Source organism: Nuphar pumila, chromosome 11 (assembly GCF_984573655.1).
Source record: "Nuphar pumila chromosome 11, dmNupPumi1.hap1.1, whole genome shotgun sequence".
NCBI classification, from domain to species: domain Eukaryota; kingdom Viridiplantae; phylum Streptophyta; class Magnoliopsida; order Nymphaeales; family Nymphaeaceae; genus Nuphar; species Nuphar pumila.
In genome coordinates, this window is record NC_143259.1 from 3,563,294 (window position 1) to 3,590,620 (window position 27,327).

Below are 27,327 nucleotides of genomic sequence, written 5' to 3' on the forward strand. Positions count from 1 at the left end.
GACTTTGTCCCAACTAGCCAACACTTCCCAACATCATTCGCTTCCCTAAATACAAATTACCAGTCGTAGTCCTAGATAACCTTAATTAGCTTTAACAACATTGAATTCTACAAGTTAATCATGTACAAGCAGACCATCCGTTTTAGTGTTGAAATGGCAAAGCACCACGTCTGGCCCTTGACAGAATAGGGAGGTCTCTCCTCTCTATCAGCATCGACATAGCTTTCCTATCTATACGAAGTAAATAAGTACTTCACACAATCAATAGGGCAATTACTATAGCCAAATGCTCCTACAGCATGTTCATGGTGGCCAGAGGAAGAAAGCTCCATACCACGTCCTTATACTTCCCACCATGCAATCTTATACAAATGACGTGGTCTCATTCACACCAGACGATTTCTTCTGTAACTAGCTTAATTCATAACTTCTAATGTCTATGATCATTGAACGCACTAAACTTTTAACTCATTTCTAATCCCTGATCTTCTGGCACATTAGAAGTATCCATAATGCTAGAAGCAACACATCATATGCCTTCCGCTTTTGATCTTCATGTGCATCTTTTGTCAACCTCTTCAAAGGGCACCCTATAAATAGTAACCAATATTGGTGTTGCAATTTCTCAGGAAATTTTGTAAAGTGTTATTTTTCTTGAAAATTTTGTGGTAATTTCAAGCAAAATAGAAACGACAAAAGGAAAACAATGAGAAAAGCTACTGACGTCTCCATAACGATATTAAAAAGTAGGAAATGTTAAAAGACCACATAAATAGACAATCAAGAAATTCTTTAATAAAGAGTTTCATATAATATGCCATTACATTGGAACCTACAGATACTTCCATAATTAGAGATATCTGTAGCCATCACACACACACACACACACACACACAAGAGTGTGAGCGTGCAGACACACATACACAGAGGAAAAATGAAGGCTTGCCCTAATCTAAATATTTGAGATTCTACATGTTAACCTAAAAGTCCATTTCCAGCAAGTCTCTGATGACGAGAAGACAACCATCCATTGAAAAATGATGTGTAGGAGCAAACTATCAATTGTATGTTAAAAGAGGGTTCTAGTCAATTTCTTGTAAAAGGGGTATTTTTGGTATTTTTGCCCTCTTGGGACTTTTGATTGTTGATGTAAGGGTGTGTTGGTCATATTAGCAATATCTCAGTTATGTATATGGATGGAAAAAAGGAGAAATGAAAAATATGTGCTTTTCTTTTACTCTTCCCTTTCTTCCTCTCTTTCACTTTCTATCACAAACTATTTTGCCCTCTTATTAATTTTGTGTTTTTATTTCTCATCAAATCAGAAGCATCATTCTGGGACTATTAGCATTTCTCTTGTGGGCACAATTTCCGAGGTGCTGACTTTATAACATACAGGTGAAGGTTGCAGTTTGCCTGATTTGATTTAGGACTGTGATAGTGGATGATTTTAGAAGATCACTGAATAAAAAATCATGGTAATCGGACATATCCAATCTTCTATGATGTTTTCAATATTTTTTGAGTTTTATGGTGAAGCGATTGGATTTGATTTTTTGGGTGGTTCTGATCTTATCGGTGGAGTCAGGTTCATTCAGGTCGTTTTTATACTAGAAGACTGTTGGGTGTGATTTTGGTGCCTTATTTTGTGATTTAGAGGTTGTTTTGAGAGTTCTTGGAATGTATATGGTTGGCGGTAAATGAGTTAGAAGTTTGAGAATGACTTGCATCTTTTGGGTGTGATCATGTTTTTCATTGGACGTGTTCTCTGGAACGCTCAAGAAACTTTTGATTATTTTCTCTCTTTTTTCTTCTTCTTCTTTTATCTTCTATTCATTCTCTTAGCCCTTGTAAACATGTATGTCAATGATAATGTCACCCTAAAACCCATTAAACTTAACGATGCAAACTTTGTAACATGGGTTTCGATCATAAAGCATTTCATATGGAGAAAGGGTTGTGAGAATTAGTAGATGGGTCAGATTTGGAACTCAAACTAATCCTTACTAAGACATAAGGAGAAAAGAAGATACCTCTTATAGAAGCGAAAAAGATCAAGGTTATGGCCTATGAGAAAAAATGGAAAGAATGAAGAATGGGCATGCCAAGATTGTCTTGGCTCATTAGTAGTGTTGATATCAAGAAGTGCTCAAGTCTAGCTAAATTTGAAAACACAAATAAAGTATGAGAATATCTTAAGAGAATGCATTTTCTTAAAAATATTGCCCACATTTGCAACTTACTTGACAAAGTATATAGAATACTTTAGTGAGTTGTTCGACCTTTAGAATGAGTTGGTTCTTCTTGAGCTACAATTGTCTTCAACACATAAAACTCTGCCAAAAACATTGATGCAAAGCATTTCTATCAATTCATCAATGTTCCAAGACCGAAAGTTTGAGTCTATCAAATTGGCTCTTCTTCTTAGAGAAAAATTTTTCTCCATTGAAGAGCTAAGTATGGAGGAAAATAGATTCGCAAAGAATACATCCAGAGAAAATGATTCAGTCCTAGCCGTGTCTATGTAGGAAAACTATGTTCATGCTAACAAACCGCCAGATTATGGAAAACCAAATAATGATAACTATGGAAAACAAGGCAATGCGTTTGAAAAGCAAAAAAAATATTTGTTATTATTGTCATGAAGCAGGATATGTCAAGACATTGTCCTAAACTAAAGATGCCTTATGAGAAGAATGTATCATTGATTATAAGAGAGTCAAGTGAGTTCAAAACTATACAAGAATCAAACAATATTAGGAGCATGTCTTTGATTCAACTTGTAGAAGCTCTCCAACCTCTACTTAAAGGAGCTTTATCAACCGAAGTCACGGTCTCTTCTGTTGGCATCTCTAACTCCGGTAAGACTTTTTGGCTTCTTAACTCAGGTGTCTTATTTCATGACATCAAATAGTGATATCTTATTTGAATGTTGCAACTCAAGTGGGTCAAATATTTTTATTGTTGATGGGACATCCCTTGAGATAAAGGGAATAGAAAATTTCAAAAATATTTCAAATAGTTTTTTTATTCCAAAAATTAGATATATTCTCAAGTTAAACCTAAATATTTTGTCTATATCTCAATTATCAGACCATGGGTACACTGTTTTCTTCTCTTCTATTGGTTGTACAGTGTAAGATCGTCAGTCAGAGAATCTGACTGGAAAAGGCCATTAGGAAGGAAGCTTATACTACATGAATTTTTTCGAAATACCTAAAAATAGTTTTTGTTATAATGTTCAGAAACTATATTTGGATTTATGGCATAAAAGACTTACCATCCTAATGTATTCAAAATTCATCACTTTCTAAATATGAAAAATGTTGTAATTTTGAAAATTTTACATGTGAAGATTGTATTCTTGACAAGATGAAAAGATTGTCATTTAAAAAACTTTTGTCTCTATACAATCGCTTGAGTTAGTGCATTCAAATGTTTAGGGCCCAACACCTGTTGTATCTAATGGTGGGTTTGCTATCTTTGTTGATGATTTTACTATACCTACATGGATTTATTTTCTTAAACATAGATCTGAAGCTTTTTATACTTTCAAATATTTCATAAATTGGTCAAAAATAAATTTCAAAATGATTTCTATCTTTTGCACTGATTCAGAGAGAGAATTTTTATCAAAAGATTTTAAAGATTACCTGAAATCAAATGGTATTACACATCAAAAATATTGTCCCTACATTCCACAACAAAATAGCTTGGCCAGAAAAAAAATATAAGCACATCATAAAAACCACAAGAACATTGATTATTTCAAATCAAGTACCTAAATAATTTTGGGTCAAAGTCACTCTAACAACAATTTATCTTATTAACAGAATGTCATCTACTATTTGGAAAAATATATCACCAGTAGAAAAACTTTTTAAACTTACTCCTGATTATTCTAGGCTTAGGGTTTTTGGATGAAAATATTTTGTATTTATTGATAAAAATGATAAACTTTCTCCTTGTGCTATTCCTTGTACCTTTTTTGGGATATGCAAATAATAAAAAAGGCTATTGATGCTTTGATTTTAAAAATAAAAAATTATATATTTCAAGAAATATGTCTTTTAAAAAAAATGGATTTGAAAATTTTAAGGACATAATTGCATATTCTTTTTTTGTTGGATCTAATTCTAAAGATTGGTAATTGTGATGTTAATCTTGACGAAGATCAAGATATCAAAAATGATATGGTGAGTAAAGAAGAATCTCATGACAATGAGATAAGTGAAAAACAATCTCAAAATCAGAAATGTATTCAATATTTCAGGCATAGTAGTTTTGAACATCCATGTTCCCTTGAAAAATATACTAATGAAAATCACGTAGAAACACAAACTAGAATGTAATTGAGAGTATCAAAACTCCCTCAAAATTTTGTGTCATATGAGTCATTTTCATCTAAGTATCAATCTTAGGTTGCATTGATAAATTCTTATATAAAACCCACAAACTATGTTGAAGCAAAGAAAGAAACATTTTGAAAGGCTAGAAGCCATGAGGGTACAATTAGATGCTTTAGAAAAGGTGAATACTTAGACTATCCAAGATATTCCACTATGAAAGAAACCCATAAGTTGTCGATGGGTCTATAAGATAAAAACCAAGAATGAAGAAACCCTTGAAAGGTACAAAACTAAGTTAGTTACCAAGAGAAACGCCCAAGAGTATGGAATAAATTATGAGGAAATATTTGCACATGTTGCTAAGATGACCACAGTTAGAAGCGTAATAGCCTTTGCCTCTATAAAAAAATGGCCTATATACAAAATGAATGTTAAGAATGTGTTTTTCAATGGTAAATTGGTTAAAGAAGTTTATATGGAGGTACTGCTTGGTATAGTTATTCCTAAGGAAAAAGATCTTTACTTAGATAAGGTTTTGTATGGCCTTAAATAAGCTCTAAAGGCTTGGTATAACAAGTTTAATCAAGTTATACTTGATGTTGGATTTTAATCTTGTTTAACAGACACAACCTTGTTAAGATTTCTGATGCAAGTATTATTATTATTCTTTTTTACATGGACAATATGATCATTACAGGCGGCGATTAATAAGAAGTTGAAAACATTAAAAGACTTTTCAAAATACATTTTGAAATGACTAATTTGGGGTCTTTTAAGTATTTTCTTAGTATAAAAGTTGCTTATTCTTCTAAAGGTTATTTGCTAACTCAATTTAAATTTGTTTTGGATATTGTTGTCAAGTCTGATATTTCAAATAATAAGAAGGTTGACACTCCTGAAATTGTAAATGTCAAAATGAAGATTGATGATGGAGAACCAATTGAAAATCCAACACCATACAGACAACTTGTCGGAGCACTATCATATCTTTCAATTATGAGACCTGACATTGTGCATACAATTCACACAGCAAGTCAGTTTCAACATACTCCCACCATTGTTCATGTGGAAGCACTTTTGCACATTATTAGATATATTAAAACTTTTGTTTTTTGAGGATTTTTTTGTTTGTTTCTTCATTATTTGATTTAATTATTTATATTGATATTGATTGGAGAGGTGATCTCAATAATCGACACTCAACAATTAGTTTTTATGTTTTTAGGTGACTCGTTGATTTTATAGAGACGTAAGAAGCAACAAAAGGTATCTTTGGTGGCTGACATGAGAGTCCAGATTAAAAGAGCATCAAAGATATGTTTATGACAACAAAAGTTTCATCTATATTGTTAGCAACCGAACATTTTCGATATTCTCGATGTCACCTCAGAATATCAATTGGTGAATTTCTTCACCAAACCTCTCATTGCTCCTAGATTTTACTTCCTATTGGATAAACTTTCGGTTATCCAACTGTAAGTTTGAGGGGGGTGTTAAAAATATATATATATACATTGTATATATATAAGTATATATATATATATGTATGTATTCATTATATATATATATTACAATGTAACTATGTTAGAACTAGTTTTTAGTTTTTCTTTTTTTTTCTAATTTCTTTTGGACTAATCAACACAAAGTTGACTAGTCAAATGAGACATTGGGATAGGCCCAATAGCTCCAAATGGAGTCGTTGGACCTGCCCCAATGTCTCTTAGAGACTTCCTCTTGCGTATATAAATAGGGGATGACTCCCCTTATATTGTATGCCTTCTTGCATAGATTGATCAATAAAATATTATTTTATTTCTTGTGTTTTTGCCCTTTTAATGGGTTTTTATGTATAAACCTATTTTGTGGCTTGTGTATTCCTTTGGTGCTTTGGTGGAATTCTTTGAGTGTCCACTCTTGTTGTTTCGGTGAATATATTTTGGAAGACCTTGTTTCCTTACAAAGCTTGTCTAGCGCTTCTTGATCAACACACAAAAACGACTTATTGAGTTCCTTATCGTAGAACCTATAAAATTTCAATGAATTATTAAATCAATAAAGGAGTTTTTGTTTAATTTTTGGAGTTTAAATTTTGATAAATAGTTGTTGAAGAAAATGAAAATTTTGAAATATTTGTACTTGAATGAAATTAAAGGTTCGAGGAATTCAACCTAAAAAATGGCGCAATTGAAATTGCTGGATCTAGTACTTGGATCTGGGTCTTCGGTAGATCCATAACTCATTATAGAAGTGAATTGGATCTGATCCAATTACATTGGATTTGGTGTTTGGATACCAGATCTTAGATAAATTCGAAATCCATTCTAGAATTGGATTTGAGTTTTAGTTGACCCAAATTGAATAGAATCCAAATAGGATCAAAAACCAAATAAAAAACCCATATCAAATTTCTAATTAGGATATTAAAAAAATAAAATATAAATTTTAATTGAAAGGTAAATATGGTGGCTCGACCCTTAGTGGGACCCACCTATCCAAGAGATGAAGGTCGATCCCTCTTCCCTCTCTCTAATTATGGCATATGAGACAAGTTAATATAGGAACAAAAAGAAGGAAAGAAAATACAAGAAATTAAGAAAGAAAAAAATGAATTAAGGGAAAAGGAAAATACCTATATAAGCAAGTGGGAATCACCCCTCGTAAGTGGATTCTCCTACTTAAGTGAAAACCCACCTTTGGTGGACTTGGCTTTTTGAAATCACAATAGAAAGGGGAAGAATAGGTTGACACCCTCTCCTCTCCATGGAGGTGAATAAAGAAAGAAAGAAATACAAAAGTCAAAAGGTAATTAGGAAGCATAAGAACTTAGGAAAAGATTTAAAACTTACATTGTTTTTGTTTTGGACCATATGGAAAGGAGGGGGGGGGGGAAGTTGGGCAAGGCAGGCAGCTCATGCCCAGCCCTCTCACCATCTTACCTTATTCCTCACTCTCTTTCTACATCTCTCTTAATGACTCTCTCCTTCACTCTATCGATTTCATCTCTCTCACATGATTGCACGTGAGACTCTGGCAGTACTAACGTCTATCTTTGCAATTTTTTTTCTCAGGCATCAACAAGGTATGATACTTTACTTATGATTTGTTTCTCAGGTATCTAGATGACGAACCAGCATGTAGGAGCATGTTGGATGCATCTCTACATATGCAAAGAACCACCTTGAAAGGTGTTGTTCACTTTCATTAATGGACGATCAAAGCTCACACCACATTGGTGGGCTTTTGATCCAAATTAATGAATTGTTAATAAGTTAAATCTTGATATTGATGACATAAATATGAGTTATATATATAGTGTGTGTTCAATATCCATACATGCCTTAGATTTTATTTCTCTTTCCAAGTATGATTTTGTCTAAAAGTAGTTCTTTATATTTTGTTACTTATGGGTTTGCTTCTTGAAGAATAAACATGAACTATTTGTTATTTTCAAGAGATTGTGTGTGATGATTGAGAATCAATTTTCTATTAAAATTAGGATGCTTTATACTGACTCAAGTGAAGAATATGTTAGTGGTGTGTTCAAGAGTTTCTTGCAGAAAAATGAATTAAACATCGAAAAACATGTTCATACATCACAGAGCAAAATGGAGTAGCATAAAGAAAAACCGACACATTTTAGAAACTATTAAAGCATTACTTTTTGGTGGATGTGTGCCTAGAGACTTTTGGGCAGACACAATGTGTATGAAAATATACCAGATCAATCAGATGCCATCAGGGACACTTAAAGGTATATCCTCATTCCAAAGGTTGTATGGAACTGTTCTAAATTATGAAATGGTGAAAGTTTTTTGATACACTTGTTTTGTAATCTTACTTGATAATTATAGGGACAAGCTCTCACCAAGACTTGTAAAGTGTTATTTCTTGGGGTTTTCTTGCGGGCAAAAAGATCATAAGTGTTATGATTCATTAGAACAAAGAGTTTGGATGTCAAGACATGTTATCTTTCATGATGACACACCTTATTTTGGTAGAGGGGAGCTTAAAGAGAAAGGGGTTGTTAACTTCTTCTTAATGTAATTTCCTGAAGAAAGAGTAGTTGGGAAGAGTGCATGGAGAGAGAGATCTTGAGAAGAGTAACAGGTTTGAAGAAGCCTATGTTAGAAGGCAAAAAAATATAGTGGAGAACCTTTTTCTTAAACAAATACAAATGGAGAAGGCATGAAACTTAGAGGCCAATTTTGAGTCTTCCCGAGTGGATCTAGAGAACACAAGTTGAGAGTCATCTTCACTCTCCTCACTTCCTCAAGTACGTAGAAGCTTCAAAGTGCTTGTTCCTCCCACTTGTTCTGTGTCTTATGATTCTTTTACCCCTCAACATCGTGCCTATCTTGCTCTAATCTTTTCTTATGTCGAGCCTAACTCTTATGCAGAGGCCTCTTCTAAGGAGGAATGGCAGCATGTTATGGTTGAAGAACTAAGTGCACTGAAGATTATGCATGTTTGAGATCTCGTGGAACTCTCACCAGGAAAGAATGTTGTTGGGTGCAAACGGGTTTACAAGATTAAGATTAATGCAGATGGGTCAATTGAGAAGTATAATGCGAGACTGGTGGCTAAGGGATATAGTCAGCAATTCGAAATTGACTTCGCATAGACATTTGCCCCAATGACACATATGACTACCATAAGGGCATTACTTGTGGTTGCTTCATTGGGGAAATGGAATTTTTGGTAGTTGGATATGAAAATTGCTTTCTTAAATGGAGTTTTGGATGAAGATATGTATATGAACTATCACTTGGATACACAGATTATCACGGAAGGGTATGCAAGTTGAGGCAAGTAATTCGGTCTTTTCATTGTAATAGGTGTCAACCCATTAGGGGTTGACCACCTTTTATTTTAGTTTGTTTTTATTTTTTTATTTTTATACTTTTTCTTCTTTTTCAGATTTGATGGGACACCATTGGGAGCAGCCCAACAGCCACTTGGAGCTGCCCCCTTTATGTCCCCTTGTATTATAAATAGGCCTTCAAGGCCTTTTTATATTTCACTCTTCTAAGAGCTCTCCTATGCAATAAAAAATATATTTTTGACCCTTGTGAGGGTGGTGTGGTTTATTCAATCAAGTGTTTTACTTGATTGAAGTGTGTTCTTGCATGTTCATAAGTTATGTATTTTAGATTTAGTTAATTTCATTACAAAGGTAACTATCGAAGAGGCATAAACAATATACAGATAAATCAAATCATCAATGTATAAATAAGATAACACCCAATAGTCGAAAAACACACAAACATAAATCCAACATCTAATGTAGATTAGTAGATATATGAAAAAATCTATTATGGTTCAAAACCACGATATTGTATGAGAGTAATTGCATGTGTTAAGCCACCAAATGTTCGATATCTAACCATACCATACAGATGTATTTAGCATGATTTGATTACAATGTTAATATGTTTAGTCATCACCTATACATCATAAGATCCAAATTTTTAAACAGTGAAAATCAATGGCTCACAATCAATGAAGATAAGGATATTTTAATAATCACTTAGAACATCATGTTGGATTCAACTTTAACACATGAAAATAGTAAACGCAATATGCCAAATATAATCAAAAGGTTATTTTTTCCATTGTTGAAAATCAAACCTATCATTTATGTAATTAAGAGCACACCACCAAAAGTTATGGTGTGAAAACCACTAAAAATTCGTCCTCTGGAAATGTCTTGATATATATATATATATATATATATATATATATATATATATATATATATATATATTCAAAGTTTTGGAAAGTTTTAATAAAAAAAACAAGTATAATAAATTAATAATATACCTGTTTTCATGGATATTTCTTCTAATAGAACTTTTAAAGGAAAAAAATCCTTAAAGCAAATAAATAATGAAATCAACATACATGGGACAAAGGGCAAAAAAATGCAGCATATATTTGTGTAGTTTTAAAAAGTATATAATGAAAAGAAAAAAAAAACTAGTATAACAATATCCACATTTTCATGGACGTTTATTACACACTTAAAAAAGAAAAAGTTTTAAAGAAAAATAAATAATGAAATCAACATAAATATAACAAGTGACTAAAAAAATGCAGAATTAGCATACTCAGATTTTCATAAAGTGCCAGAAAATAATCATGAAACGTTAAGAGGGAGAGATCATATCTACTAATTTTATAAACGAATTTTACAAAAAAAAGATTCATAAAGTGATTGGAATAAAAAAATAACAAAATCAATGTCGTGCACAAATGAAAGTTTATAATATTTCATACTAATAGAGGAAACTTCTGAATGCAAGCACACATGCAGGCATGCAAAGGTGAATATAACAAAAAATTGAGACAATCACATAACAACTACTCAGAATTTGATTATCATAAAAGAAAAAAATAAAAACCATGCTAAATCACAAAAGAAATTTGTATATTCAGTAATGAAAATGGGGCAAGGTCAGAAAACATTGAGGAAACATAAATAGAAGCATGAAAATTATAAAGAAAAATAAGAAGAAATGACATTATTTCATGTTAAAAGGGGCAAGAGCACGAGCGAGATGGAATGTAATCAAATGTGTGATTGTCACATAGAAATTACCTCACAAATAACACAATATACTAAAAAAACAATGAAAATCATAAAAATCTATGGCATGCAAGTGTGGACACAAAAATGATTTTATGATATAAAAATGAGAATTCTTGAAGGTTTCAGAAGAAAAGTACAATAAAGGAACAGATTCCTTGCTAAAGCGAAAATTAACACAGAAATAGGAATAAAGAGAAAAGAAGAAAATGATACATTTTAAGATCATTGAATAAATAATAGCTCAGAACCAGATTTTGCAGCAAAAATGATGAAATACTCCAAATCAACTAAAAACATGAAATCTATGCCATGCATGCAAGGAAAACGAAAACATTTCACAACTATGGCTCCAAAAAATACCAAAATTCTAGAAAAATGAAGAGTAAAAAGAAAGGCGTTAATGAAGGCCGAAAAGATACACACTTGAGTTGCTTCGCTTCCACGCAATGGCATAAAGCAATCAATTCAATTTCAATCTCTAACAGAAAGAACTAAAGCTAGCAATATGTAATCTGAAAGATATTAGAGGAATTCTACCGACTCAAGACAAAATAATTAGAAAAAAAAGAGATAGGAACCTCAGGGAGGAAGAGATGATTAGAGAACAAGAATCGATGTTACCTCAAGGCGTTCTTTTGCTTCTCGAGAAAGAATTCTAAAAAGTCGGCTGATGTTGGAATAAAAAACATGATAACAAAAAAAAAATGAAATCCACCAAAAAATTTTATAGAGAGAGAATTATAGATGTTCAAAAGTAAATAAAAAAATAGAAAGAAAAATAAAGAGAACAACAAGGGCAAAGGGTAGGGACCGACACCCTTGAAATAGGGAATCACAGATGAAATGGACATCAATATTTATAGGCGGAAAGAAGTACTTTACACATAAATCCTTTCAATCTAAAAAATCACATAAATGCTATTGATCTTTGCGAGGAAGCTACTCGCACTCGGGTTGGATATGGGTCCAGCCCCAAACGAACCTCCACCGGATAAATCTCAGATCAGACCCTTTCAAAACTCGGTCTGATAAGCTTTTTGAGACAGGTTGCAAATGGCATAAGACTGACAAAATGCAGGGGAGAACCAGGCCCGTTTATAATTGGTCTGATCCATTTACCCTTTACTTTGTACCCTTTCTAAGTAAACCCCAAGTGGTCTTAACCAGAATAGGCTGATGGTCCAAGTCTACACATGCCAACTTGCTGAGGACTATTCTTTAATATCTTAACCTAGTCCTTAGGTCCTTATGAACCTAATCTAGCTAATTCGAACTTGGTTCTACTATGTAGAAGGCATCTAATGAACAAATATAAAATAAAATTCTGCAGAAAATAAGCATCGCTTAGTGAATCCAAAATAGGTTACTCTCTTATTACAAGTTGGTTGGGTTTTAGGTCAAGGATCCAACCCATTTGATTTATGACAAGGCCCGACACTAAGATCTGACCCGAGTTGTTTGCAGAGCTGCATCAAAGAGAGTTTACAAAAACGTAATTTGTAGAGTCAGCAAGTTGTCCTTTTGAGTTCGTGCCAGGAATATGCAATTGTTATGTTACAAGAAGGACTGCTCGTACCTGAACGGGTTTAGCACATGATGGGAGGACACTAAAAAAAGTGAGTTTACTGGTGTGGGACACCACCAATGAGGGCTCAACTTGTTTGATAGGAGCTGTTAGTGCATGTCACCATATGTTGGGACATTTCAAGTTAGAAACCCAATGGTATATTGTGCAACAGGTGGGGGTCTCCTTAACCAAGTTTGCCTTTCAAATAAAAAAAAATGGTGTGGAATACCATCAAAACTGAAAGAAATAAAAAAACACAAACAATATACAAAAGTTAAGGAAACCCATAAAATCAAATAAACATAAAAGCAACCCAATTTTCACATCAAGCTTAAGTAGCTTTTTCCTATGACCATTAGACAAGTTGTTTGGGTTTAATTCTCATGAATGTCAAACCCCTTGCATTAATGAATGCAAGGAAAGCAAGGGGTTTGCCGTAAATAGAGTGGATTGAGCCAACACTATTAGGTCTCTAATCTTGAATGTGATTTCCCTATCTTTCATAGTAAAAAATGACAACTTTATTTAGACTCAATATACAATTCAAAGCATAGATTCCATGAAACTCATGTTATATTGAGTATGTGGATGTGATTCAAATTATACATGTGAACTTGCAATTTTCTTAAAAAAATAAGATACAAACATTATTTTGTTTAATGTGTTTTAATCAAAACATTTTTTACTTGCATTAAATTAGCACTTGTAAAAATGTTTTACTGACATAATGTGTACAACAATTAACATTTTTTTTATTAATGTAGTATCAGAAAAAATGTCTTTTGTGGTGCTAAATTAGTGCAAAAAACAATAAATTTTTTGACAATTTTAGCACTATAAAAAATATATTTATAGGCATTTTTTAGCAATAGCTATAGTTTTTTTGCTAATTTAATTTTTTTCGTGTATAACATGTTCATACATTCATTTAATGATGAACTTACTTATACATTCATCTATTCATTCTAAGCTTAATATGATTATGCATTCATTTATTCATTTAAAAATGAATCAGTTTATACATTCATTTTAAATAAACATGCTCATTCATACCATTCATTAAAAAATAAACATGTTATATATGCATTTATTTTCTAGATTCAATGTGAACATGCTCATACATACATTTATTTTTTGTATTCAATATGAGCTAGCTCTTATAATCATTCATTTATCGTCAAATAAATATGCTTATACATATGTTCTTTTAATAATGAATATATTCATACATATATTATTTTATTCATTAAAAACAAGCATGCTCATACATATATTCATTAATTCATTTAACTTAAACTAGTTCACACATTCATTCTAAATCACACTTCTTATTCATTTTATTCATTTAATAATGAACCTTCATTACTCCAATATTCTTACTTGAATTTTTGTAAGAAACACAATATTTAAAGCATATGTGCATATATAACTATATATAATTTTTCATTTAACCTTCAACCCTCTATAACCAATATTCACAATATTTATGAATTAACAATTAACATGTTATATAATGTCAACTAATAAAAAAAGAAAGAAAATTTGTTTCAAATATGTACCAACTGTTCTATAGCTTATAAAATAAAAAAAAAGGATGACATATGACAACATAAAGTTTTATAGTTTAAAATAACATATTATGCTTCTTTACTGAAGATAAGGGATATAACATGGACATGTTGTCCGGCATTCATCGAAAGTACTATGTTGTTTGAAGATATTTCTAAGCTCGTACATGAAGTTTCTCTAGATTTTTGCCCATTTTTTCAATACTCATGTTTTCGTCATCTCATAAATGTCAAAACTTTTTTGCAATAACAATATATATATATATATATATCATCATCATCATAAAAAGCTAAGTATTTTTCTTACAAAAATCTGATAATGTATTCCAAGAAAAAAATTTAAAGGTGTGTGATCAGGATATCGTGCAATTGTTCTTATGAAACTACTTAAGTATTGTATCTCTCGCCCTATGTGTTTGCTATGCGTATTAATGCCAACCTTATGTTTATGTTCATGTATTGCTATTTCTGATAATACACGTATATAAAATACTTGTTAAAAAATTAACAATAAGTTAACAACATTTATTATAAATTAAACATTCAAAATAAAATTGCATTTAATCAATATATTAAAGAATATAAATTATAATGCAGAACTCTTAAAACTTAAATCTCATAAGAGAAAAGAAATCAAATTTAGTATGAATTCATTAAGAAAATTATAAAAATATGATTTAATATACAAACCATGAAAATTTAAATCATAATTAAAAAAATTGATTTAGGATGCATTCAATCAACATATTAAGAAAATATAAATACCATAACAAAACACACATATTACCAAATAAATGTAAATTTACCATTATTATGAAGACATTCTTCTATGAGTGTGTCAAGTATATTTTCAATGATTGTTTCATGGATATTTGTTTTGACCCAATCTATATCAACATGGTCGTTAAACTTTGAAAAACTTTAAACAGAAAACCCTTAAAATCTATATCATACTTAAAAAAATTAAATTATGTATGCATTGACTAAATAGATTTTTAAATTAATAATTAAAATAAAAAACCCATGAAACCTAAATCATGAGTGAGGGAGTGAGGTGGTTTCCACTGATTATCAAAAAATAATAGATTATGTGCAATTCATGTGATGTGAAACCAAACTTGGTTGATGTCTAGAAATTATTAGGAACATAATTCTGCTTAACCCCAGCTTGGTTTAAAAAGAAAAAAAGAAGTGTAAATAGAGTTGGATAAAAAATAAAAGGCTGAGAATTCGGTTGTTACCTGGGCTGTCAATGGCTTGGGTTTGTCTCGGATACCTCAACCAACCCGTACCCATATATCCTGGTATAAACATAAAAATTATGATATGAATGCTACCTGATTCCATCTCCAATCAATCCCACTAACTCTTAGGTCATATTTAGGCAATGATTTTCTTGGGTATCCGACCTTACCTGGCTCACCATGTGTTTTACTACGTACTTGTATGTAAAACATGTATTTTAAGTACATTCTAAACTATGTGGGGGAGCACGTTTGGAAGCAAAAAATATTCTCACAGGAAAATAAAATTTTGCTATTGAGAAGTTTGTATTTTTCATAGTCCAGATGAGGTTAGGCAGACCCTATCAATTACAACATACCATTGGGTTTTGAACTTGCAATGCCCAAACACATGGTGACTTGCACTAACAGCTCCTAGCCAACAAGCTGAGGGGTTGGTGATCTGATTATGAGAAGTTTTGATATGATAACTTTTTTAAATGAAAAATTTTCACATATTTGTGTAGCATAAGAAAAAAATGAATAAAAATGTGAGAAAATTGTGTGTGAGAGAGATGCTTGATTATCCCTCCTTCAAAGAGAGAGAGAGAGATGTGGTTTGAGGCTTTGAGCATGAGAGAGAGACCTCTAAATGGTGGTGGGTGGAAAGAACATGAAAATGAATAAAGCTTTTGCTGTGGCAGCCCATGGAATGAAATGTGTTATGAGTGAATGGGTTGCTCTAATAAAAAAAATGATAGAAAAAATCCTTTTGAATAATATATTCTCTCTCTCTCTCTATATATATATATGTATATATATATATATATATGTATATATATATATACATATATATATATATATATATAAATCTTTCACTTTGAATGGTTGAAAAAATTGTCATTTTTTCTTTCATACTTGCATTTTTTCTACCATTTTCTTGCTTTCAAACATGTAGTGTCTCATTTTATGACTCGACATAAACCGAACCTATACCCAAGTGCTTGTTATTTGGGCTGGTTTTGGCTGCACCCTAATGGGTCAAATACCTACCTGTGAGGCTAGGACATGGCATTTTGGGGGATCGCCCTTCCCAAATTGGGCTTAGGCCTAGCCATTCCGAATGCAGGGTAGGCTTGATTGGCCACTAGTACTTAGGGCTGAAAATGGATTGGTTATATTTGAATATCCAATCAGAGTCAGACATGATATTTCTAGATTTGGATCCTTTAATTAAAATCCGAATGTGCATTTGGATCAGATTCGGATTCAGGTCAGTGTTTTAAGTTAGATATGGAATTGGTTAGAGTAAAAAACCAATATAATTGCACTTTTACATGTAAATAGCTTGTTTTTGTTCTATTTTCCTAGATCCAATATTATCACTTGTATTTCCTATGCGGGTACCGGGGCGGGGGCGGGGGACAGGGTCTCCACCCCCGCTCCGTCTCAAGATTAGAACCTCCATCCCCGCACCGGGATGGATTTTAACCTCCACCCCCACCTTCATCCCCGTTTCATGTCCTCCATCCCCGGTTCAAACGGGGATGAGGCGGGGCGGGGATCCGTTTCCCCGTAGTCTATTGCCATCCTTTAGAAGGACTGGGGATGGGGCGGGGCCCCGCTTTCTCCCGGTCCACTGCCATCCCTATATGCGGGTACATCCTTACCGCTGGATTCAGATCTGGCCCAAATCTGACCCGTTTGCACTTCTACTAGTACGCCAATAGGCCGGTCAAGACTCTAGAGTATTGTTGAAATTAAAAACTAGCGGGTTTTAACAGAAAATATTTGCATATTCCTACGAGTAGACGGTGCTGCTTGAGGGCTTAATTCTCAAGCTAATCCCCTTGTCATTTGAGACATTTTTCAAGGAGAACCCATATTGGGGTAGTGGTGATACTTTATAAGAATGGAGGGGTATTTGAGTAATTCCTCAGAAAACGGTCCAGATCCTCTTCATCACATCGGACGGACACCATTCGTCACTCCGAAACCCTCGAAAAACCTAAATAAAAGACGCTCGAAATGAGATAGGAAGCTGCTTCCCTCTCAGAAGGAGAAGAAGAGGGCTAGGGTTTCCGATCGACGATGGGTAAGCGATTCCTCTTCCCTTCTCCGATCTCTATTCTTTCGTGTTTGCTCGATCGATTTCCGTGAAGTTATTGCTCTGAAAATATTACCCAAGAAAAAAAAATGAAAAGAACGTTTGTAGGAAGTGTCGCGGTTTCTGCGAAGTTATTCTCTCTCATTCATTGGGTTTTCGCCATTTTGGGATTTGCGTAGGTAATATCGGTTGGAGTTGAATCCACCATCATCGTCGTTTCTTTTTTTTTTTTCTTGTAAACGTCGGATAAACGGCAAAGGCAAATTTCCCAGCTTATCCCACTTTTTCTGGACAAGTGGGGACATCCATACACCTCCTTAGGCGGTGTTTGGATGCAACCACTTATCCAGATGAACGGAAGAAGGTGGGTTCTTCTGCTGTAGATGATAATGCGATTTCCCACCTTATCCCGTTTATCTGGACAAGTGGGTGCCTCCAAACACCACTTTAGGGTTTAGGGTTTCGATATGTCCGTGAAGATGTCGGGGTTATGGATTTATTTTTTGGGGATTGAAGTTGGTTCGGTGGACTATCTCGATATTGCATTTTCTATGGCGATTGAATTTAATGGTTGGAGCTAATTATGTATTCCTTGTATATGTTTACGGGTTAGAAGAACGCATTTTTTTGCGTTCTTTCTGTTTGAGTCACCATGTGAGTTTTTTGGTTTTAAGTTGAACCGAAGCGCCTGTTATCGTTATTTGTGGTTTTAGCTGAAAAATTTTGTTGCTTTTTCAATAGGAAGATTGGTCTCTGGTTTTCGGTTCTGTGTAATGGCCATCGTTTAAATGATGGGTGCAGTAGATATGAGGCTATTACGACCGTGATGCATCCTTTTGATTGGAGGCTTATAGTGAGTGAGGACTTTTTGTTGTTATCAGAGTTAGATGATCATTTCCGAGCCCCTTCATATCATATGTTTTATTCTTTATTATTCAGAGTTAGCTGCATTGTGGTTTTAGTAGGATTGTTTCTCGGAAGTACATCCCTACATGTTTGCCATATCGTTATATTAATTTTCCTCTTCTAATATACTAGTTTGCACCGCTTTTAATGTACTGTTCATGTAAATTTGGAAGTGGGTTTCTGGGGTAATATGAGTAATTAGCAATCACTGTGAACTGTGAACTGATTATACATTTGGTATTAATTTTGTTTGCTTTTTTTTGTTGAAATATTCTTATTTTATTGAACATTTAATTGAATCTAGTTTATGGTACTGTCAGAATGTATTAAGGTGTAAGAGGTTGTGGTTGTATGCAGTGTACATGGTTGGTTGTGTTTTCTCATGATCGACTGTTAGGTTATATAATTTTTATACGCTGTTATTATGCCTTTTTACATTTGAAATGCTAAATCTCTTAATTTTTAGCACTCTAGTATGTGTGTTGGCCCTTGGTCGATGCCTAGGTGCCACCTAGGCTTTTAGGGGCCTGGGCCTAGACATCTTTAGTCTTGATGGATCATACCCTCTTATGAAAGAGTTTTCTGTATCCAATTGGCCTGGACGAAGAGAAATCTTACTCTGGGACTTGCACAACTTGGTGGTTAACATTGTCAACCCTGTAATCCTGTATCTTGCACTGTAAATTATGAAATACCTGGTCCAGTGGGCAAAGTAAAACATGTCTTATATTATAATATTTTGATATTTATACAAATTTCAATGATGATTAAAAATCAACATCCACAATGCACCAAAAATTCACGATACAAGGGATCAATTTCATATCAAAGCAGCTATACCAAGGCTTATTCCTTAGGAGAAAGCTTGATAAACACCTCTTGGGCCCAGTTAAGTAGATGAGAATTGGTATCCAAGTGGGAATATGTGACATTCAACAAATTAAATGCACCCTACCATCATTAGGGATATTTAACTTGCTATAAATGGATGCTTATTTTAATATGTAAGAGGATAAGAAGATATTGTACCATTGTGTCATGTGTTATCCTAGATGCAACTTGGACTTAGAATTTGAATATACTGAAGTTTGTACCATATTCAGGGGCTTACAAGTATGTTTCTGAATTGTGGAGAAAGAAGCAGTCTGATGTGATGCGATTTTTGCAAAGGGTGAGGTGCTGGGAGTATCGCCAACAACCTTCAATTGTTCGTGTGACTCGTCCAACTCGTCCGGACAGGGCTCGTCGACTTGGCTTCAAAGCCAAACAGGTATCTTACTTGTTGCTTATTGCCCTTAAGTTTTATCTTCATCATTGCTGTTGTTGTTGTTGTGGTGGTGGTGGTGGTGATAAAGTATGTGGAAGACATGGAAGTAAAGGGAACATTTAAAAAATAGTGCATAGACATGATATGCTGTATTTGCAGTATGAAACACCAGTTAATATGGTATTGCTGTTGTTGTTGTGGTGGTGATAAAGTATGTGGAAAACATCGGAGTAAAGGGAACATTTAAAAATTTGTACTTAGACAAGATATGCTGTATTTGCAGTATGGAACACCAGTTAATATGGTATTCAATCTGTTAGAAATGGTGGCCGACTATTATGGTTGGATTTCCTAATTTCCTGTTCTGGTTATTTATCTGCTTGATCCCATTCACTTTTTGATGCAGTCTTTCAGTGACCTAGCATTTACCAGTTTGAGACTGTGTTTATTACTTGTGATTTAGCGTTATGCCTATTTGCTTTCTGGCCTTTTCCGTGCATGAGAAACTCATGACTTGTTTGAATGCGCCTAATTTTTAACGGGGCAGTGTGGAGCAATAGTTTGTTGATTAATTTTATTTTTTTATCTATTTATCAGGAGATGATGACAGATTGATTATAAAAAGACAGCTGGACTAATTGAGACACTATCTTAGCTGAAGGATCTTGGATTTGAATCTGATTGGGTAACCCTTAGTTGACTGTAACTAAATTAGGAAAGAAAAAAGTAAAGATAAAAAATGTAGCTAAAAAAAGTTTTCAGTGGTTGGTTATGGTTGTTGATGTGTCTTTGGTTCCAGTTCATTATCTTTGACAATAACTCTGTTAGTTTGTCACACTGACTCAGATTTGCTAGACTTGTTTTTGAAACTAAAATAAATGCTGTTGTGGATATCACAAGCAATCTAGAGTTGAGAAAATAAAGGCATCAGGTGCTCTTAAGTTCTTAACCCTGATAAATTGTTTCATTTCTATGTTTCCTAATCATCTGTACTTCACTGATCAGGGATATGTCATCTACCGGGTTCGAGTTAGGCGTGGTGGGAGGAAGAGGCCCGTACCAAAGGGTATTGTCTATGGTAAGCCTACAAACCAAGGTATTACCCAACTCAAGTTCCAGCGCAATAAGAGATCAGTTGCTGAAGAAAGAGCTGGCCGCAAATTGGGTGGGTTGAAGGTGCTAAACTCGTATTGGGTGAACCAGGTGAGGGAGTGTTCCTAGTTCCTTGTATCTACTTTTAACTGCATGGTTTTTAAGATTTTTCTCTTACCTATGATCTAGGAAAATTATAATACCTACACACTTCTAGAAGTTGAAAAATTGCGAATACCAAAAACTTCTTAGAAATTTAGTATACCAAACTACTACTCTTGACTGAATCTGGTTGCCATCATCATTCATTATATCCTTGAATTTTCATGCATGGGAGTTACTAAGGCTTTTTGAGGGTCCAAGGCCATGGATGTGCCATCTGGTGCCTAAGTTGTAGAGTGACCTTGGCTTATGTGTTGAACCTTGAATTGAAATCGAGTTCCAGCCTCCAAGTTTTGTCTATTTAGTTATTTGGTTTATTAAAACCTTGTGTCGCACATGTTACTTATGTGGTTCATCCTTGCTCTGGCTTATGCAGGACTCAACATACAAGTACTTTGAGGTCATCCTGGTTGATGCTGCTCATAATGCTATCCGCAATGATCCCAGGATCAACTGGATCTGCAACCCAGTCCACAAGCACAGAGAGCTTCGTGGATTGACATCTGCTGGAAAGAAGTACAGGGGTCTTCGGGGGAAAGGTCACACTCACCACAAGGCTCGTCCTTCTCGAAGGGCTACCTGGAAGAGGAACCAAACCTTATCTCTTCGCCGCTACCGTTAGTTTTGGTGATATCTGGGTTGAGCTCCCGTGTCTTTGTGGTTTTTATTGTGTTTGGTCTGTTTTCTGCACAATTTTTGTTAGTTGTGAACACCGAACTTTGGAATTTTGTAGCTTTCTTTAGGTCCTTGGGAGGATTTTATATGTTGTGCATTGAACATTTGCTTTCGATCTTATCAACCCCGAGTTATATCTTGTTATAGTGATTAACAGGTCATGCGTTATAGTGATTAACATTAACAGGTCATGCGTTATAGTGATTAACATTAACAGGTCATGCTTTTTGCTTGTAGCTGGTTAAACTGTGTTTTATGATTGCAACTTTGTTTGTCTGCGCAAGATGCCAAGATATGTATCATCAGCTCCCTTGCATATTTGTTCTTGCATCAAGTGGATACATGTTTTTTTTCCGATTTATAACCCAAAGAAGCCGCTCCTGTCACAAAGATCTGGTTGTGCTGGCTGAGCCTGCCATACCTACTGTTGTGCTAAGAGCGTAAAACTCCAAGGCTAGGATCCCTGTCCTGGGGCCTATGCTCGGCGTTGTCTTTTGTATAGAGGGGGTGACGCCCAGGTGAATCAAACCTTGACCCCAACCACCCCCCTGGGGCAAGTGGGTGCATGGGTTTATTTCCTACTTAGCACGAGACTTGGGGCCTTAGCATCCAATTATGATTTTGTAGCCTTGAACGATTAGCAACCTCAAGATTGGTCAAGCGTAGCCCTCTTAGATTTTTCATCATGTAGGTAGTTATGACACAAGATTTCTCTCTTTAGAACATCAATCTAAGAGAAGGCAATAAAGTTAGGCGTATCTTTTGATTAAGTAAAAAAAAGGATGTCTTGGATGAAACTGCGATAAAAAGAGGGGTCCTATGGTCTTTGGCCAGATATTTGATAAGGGGATATATTGGGTTCTTTTTTTTCATGATGAACAGGGAAACCACCATCAGGATCAAAGGCCTAGTTGCGCTCGCTAAACCTGCGGTACTTGCAGTCACTTTTCTGGTGGTGTAAACCTGTGGTGCACCCCTGGTCCCCAAGGAGTGGTCTTGCTTCGGCACGAGCAAACATCTTGTCGTTTCTTATATGCAAGGGCCTGACACTCGTGAGAATGAAACGTTGAGTACCTTTTAGTACTATGCCAAACCCCTTTGGGATAAAGGTTACGTGTTGGTTATGGCTGATCTTTTGCACAGAGGTACCCCATTACCCACAACATTAGGGGCAAAAAAAAATTTATAATTCAATCAAGTATTCTTGAAATATTTTGAGAATGTTGATAGGTAAATCTCTCTCATGCTTTTTCAGTTTTTCCTTTTTATTTGCATTGGTTTTTTTTTTTTTTTTTGAACTATTAGGATTATAATGGAAATTCCTTTACAATAGTAAGCTGCTCATCGTGTTGTGACAATAAAAAGGAAGTAACAGAAATCCTGACTTAATGACAGCCACTTCCCACAGTCTTAGGCCGTTCTTTGATTTGATTCGGTTGAGAATTGGGGCATGTTTGCAATGCCATAATCTTTTACAAGTTATGATTATGATTGTCTTCCGTGATTATTTTTGCCTTGAATCTTATAAAAATTGATCGTAAGGTCTTGTGTCTAAATATAGCCCTATAATGGAGGACGGTTCTGCTACACATCTCACTTGGGATATGTGAGTGAGACCTATACACCTCCATCGAGTGAGATGTGCAGTGGTCATGAAATAAAACCAATAATCTGCTCATATAGATAAGATCTCTGTTGTCCTGGATTGGACAAGCGCGTAGAGACCTTTGTGGAGCCATCTTGTGAATAGACTGCCAAAGTGGAAGTTGTGAAGGCTATCAAGTGACGTGGAGAAGGTATCATTTTTCCTTGACATACCTCCCAGCGCCAATTCTGAAGGCTATCAAGTGATTAGTTATTTAACTTTCGTGATAGGGATTTAGCCCTACAAATAAGTGGTTAAATTGGCGTTTTGGAAGGGCTTAGATGACTCCACGGAATCAGTCTTGGTTGGCTCTAAATATCCAGTTGCAAGTTGTTAGTGCCTCACCTTTTTTGGTCTGTGATCTTTCTCCAGAGATGCTTCTACGACCCAAGAATATGGTCTCATCCTGTCTGCCATGCTTGAGTCATTCACTTCTGCACCTTTTTTTTTTCTTTTTTAAGGATAATCCAAGGAAAAAGCCCCCTCATCACCGACCCGCACATTGGCTGGCCTCTGATTGGTAAAAAAACCCTTGAGGTTCCCCTGCTCACTGGGTAATAATACACGTAGCTTCAACCTTTGGGCAATAGATGCCACCTATGGGTTTCAAACTTGTGATGTCCTATCAACTCGGTGACATTTAAAAGTAGCTCCTACCAGATGAGAGGAGCCCCTGTGAACCCTTCACTTTTGCACGTATAAGCTACACTGGATATTTAGAGGTTAAGCGTGCCGATATTGTTTTATGCTAAAGCACTGAATCCATTTTGGATGGTTTTGGGTGCCACGCCATTTATCCAAAACACTGGATAGTGTAGAATAACCAAAGGCTGAGACCTGATCAGGCCAGAGAGATCCGTGTCTCGTAGCCTAGGCCCGCATGACCAATCACATGCTGCCATTTTGTGGACCCTGTGGACGGTTGAATGCAGGCCCACCCTCAAAACTGCTCAACGTGATTGGTCCTTTAACCAAAGCTACAAGACATGAGAACACTGGATCCCATCTCCCCCTCTATCCATTTGGGAGAGTCTAGGGGGGCTGCACCATTTATCTGAAGAATCTAAACCATCCAATATCAATTCATTATTTAGATAACTAGAAATAAACCAGGAAAATAAGAAGGATTTACAGAAAAATGACAAAATATGTGGGAAGAATAATGCAAAATTAAACTGTTGTTGGAGTGCGGATCCCTACCTTGTTATAAATTCTTAATTTTTGTGGATCTAACAATATTCTATATTGTTCCTAGAGTGCAGAGGGTAGTTTTATAATTTTACTTCAATAGGTTGCCCTGGACTCTTTGTATTTAAGAAGGGGCAATCCGTCTTTTATAAAGTGTGTGTGTGTGTGTTTCTCTCAATCTTAATATATCTCAGTGCAGTTGTGAATGTAGGCAACTGTTGCCTAACCACGTAAAATCTTTGTTCATTGTGTGATTGATTTTCTTCTCTTGCCGGTTTTTGTTTCTTCGATCTATTAATAGTGCAATCTATAGATAGGTTGTTGAGTAGTTCCCCAACAACTGTAATCCCAAAGTTCATTTCATGGAATCAAGAAAACTTGTTTTATCCATTAAACACGATACAAAACACTTAATTCCGCAAAGAAATGAGCAAAGAGCAGCCATAAAATACGCCCAATCCTCACACTTCTACAATTCTGGATGCCTTTTGGACGAACCAAAATTCCTGCAATGTGGAATCAGCCCTTAATTCCATCAAGTTAACAGGGCTTTCTAGAATCCACAATGGCAAAGTTGAACGTCAAATACTTCTTTCTCTGTCCAGCTATGGTGCAGTGTAGATTGACTATTGAGTATTGGCACAGAATGCCCACTGCAATTAGGTTGTTTGAGTGTGATCCAATTAAAGCAAGTGCCTAAGGGTGGAACCATTCCATAGAATAGTGAGGGGTTGGCTCCTCTGGCTCAGCTTCTGTGCTCTTCACAAACCGGCCCTTTACTCTTGGCCTTTTTTCGGCATAGGCCTTGCGCGAAACATACCGAATCTTCTTGGCAAACTGGCGCTTCTTTCTTTTCTCTCTGTATCTTGACACCCTTGCTTCTCTCTCCGCTGCAGAACTTCCTTCATTTTGGTGCATCGCGTTGCTGCCATGAATTGCATCTGTGGTGGTTGTGCTGCAGGAACCAGAGGCCTAAGACAATTCACAAATGCTTGATCATCCTTCTAACAAATGATCTGTTGATCAAATTTTCTTGTATATAACAATTTAGCTGAAAGCTTCCAAAGCGATGCACAGATGTTCACACATACGCATGCACTTGCTTCTTTACTTAAAGTTTGTTACTTCCTGTACAATTTATCACTGAAAAAAATCTGAAGGAAAAACTAGATTACTTGTAAATAAAAGAACACAGGTATGCCCAAAAGAGCTCAACACACCTGGCTAGGTGGGTCGGCTTAAGTTGAAGAAGATAAAGAGTTTAATACCTGCATACCTGTCTAGGTGGGTTGGCTTAAGGATTTCAAGTTGAAGAAGATAAAAAGTTCGATACCCGGGGTGCGCATTCTTTGTCACAAGGCCTAAAAAACATAGGAAACTACCCCAGTGGGCAGGGGAGGAGTACTCGTGAAGTTTTACACTGTGCGTGATACTTCTCAGCCCGTCGTAATAGGATGTTCAAACCATAGTAGTAGTTTCTCCACGAAAAAAAGCATAGTTATGACTAATGATCTCTAACCACCCCAAAACATATCATATAACCATGAGAGCTGAAAATATAATTTTTAATTTACCCTTAAATGCCCAAAAAACAATGCATTTATCTTCCACTTAATCAAAAGTGGCAAATGTAAGTTTGTCTTGAAAAAAAAAGTGACAAACGTTAGGTATTTGGAATTTGCAGATAAAAAGTATAGCACACACTAAAAGGAAATATTGAAAACATATTACAAAGTTGGCTAAAATTTGTAGAAAAGGAAAGCTATGCCTCTACATGTTGGTTGGACCATTTTCTGAGTTGAATCCGAACAAACATCTATGGTATGGGTGGGAGCAAACTCAACAAGGGAAATTCATTCATGATCCCGTTCTAACCTTCAAAAGGAGCATTCCTCATTTTGCCAATGTATGATTTTAAGACTTCATGTAATGTAAACTGACATTACCAAGTCTAGGTGATCATATCTATTCCCAATGGGGTAAAATACACATACCAAACTGGTCGCTTACTTGGTGACAGACTATTGGAGCGTGATTTGTAGCACAAAAAGTTTCTAGAAAAAAATGTGTAAAGATCATATCCTTAATACCTAAAAAAGGGTTCATTAATCCACACAGTAAAGGAACTGAAACAAGACCAACATGAACATGAACACTTTTTTTTTTCATAAAGAAAAAGTTACCAAAAAATATCCCACTTGCTGATTTCGTGTGGATTACCTGTCCATGGACTGAAAACTCCAAGGGCTGAGAAGCTGATGAGCTTGCAGTGCTGCAAACATCTAAGGTTAGCTGGTGAACATTCGAATTGGTCGGATCGTTGGAATTCCCTCGAGTCGGCGGCAGCAGATGTTCAACTGGATCCATGATCTGGCCCTTACTTGGTTGCCAAGAGTCATTGTAAAGCCAAGTGGGTGTGTCATCATGTGGAAAGAGATGGAATTCATGGGATTCAGGCATAGGCTGAGGGGTATTGGCTGGTCTTTCATGGTGGTACAGTAGGTTGGTGGTGCCAAGGCACATGAAATCATGGCCTACTTGGGTGACTGAGTCATCACAGTGGGTTGAAGGGGGTAGGGGAGGATTCATATCAATCAGGCAGGTGGGGGCAGCCCAAGGGTTTCTTCAGCTAGAGCTTCCCCTTAGATGCTGGGGAGGTTGAGTGGGGGAGGGGTGATATTTTGTATGTGAAGGGAACCAAGATAGCCAGAGAATTGATCACCAATGATCTTGGACTTTGATGACGTGGCAGATTCATTTCCACTTTTAATAGTGGCAGAAACACGTCAGGGTTTGAAAAGAAAAAAAGAGGGGAAAATGAGAATATTATCCCCTCATAAATTGCGTGCCTTTTCTATCGCAAATTGGTATGTTGGGTTTTGGTCCAAAGTGACCAACATATCTTGAGAGTATATCGTAATAGTCCTCAAAGCTGCCAAGATATCCCTAGAAGTTAGGTTTGTCAATTGGGCAGGACTCACCTGGGTTA

General features: G+C 35.3%; 1 protein-coding gene and 1 long non-coding RNA gene across 2 annotated transcripts; one reads left to right on the forward strand and one right to left on the reverse strand.

Annotated features, from left to right (window-relative positions):
* Nucleotides 1-17,298: 17,298 nt before the first annotated feature.
* On the forward strand, nucleotides 17,299-21,659 carry LOC149821662 (large ribosomal subunit protein eL15-like). The gene is made up of 4 exons (XM_089979988.1): nucleotides 17,299-17,391; nucleotides 19,413-19,579; nucleotides 20,582-20,779; nucleotides 21,207-21,659. The coding sequence occupies exons 1-4, from the start codon at nucleotides 17,388-17,390 to the stop codon at nucleotides 21,450-21,452; spliced, it is 615 nt and encodes a 204-aa protein (XP_089836114.1). The 5' UTR covers nucleotides 17,299-17,387; the 3' UTR covers nucleotides 21,453-21,659.
* Nucleotides 21,660-24,652: 2,993 nt separating this feature from the next.
* LOC149821663 (uncharacterized) lies at nucleotides 24,653-27,102 on the reverse strand. The gene is made up of 2 exons (XR_016425977.1): nucleotides 26,559-27,102; nucleotides 24,653-25,310 (listed from the first exon to the last, which is right to left on the reverse strand). It is a non-coding gene; the product is annotated as an uncharacterized LOC149821663 (long non-coding RNA).
* Between the last annotated feature and the right edge of the window lie 225 nt (nucleotides 27,103-27,327).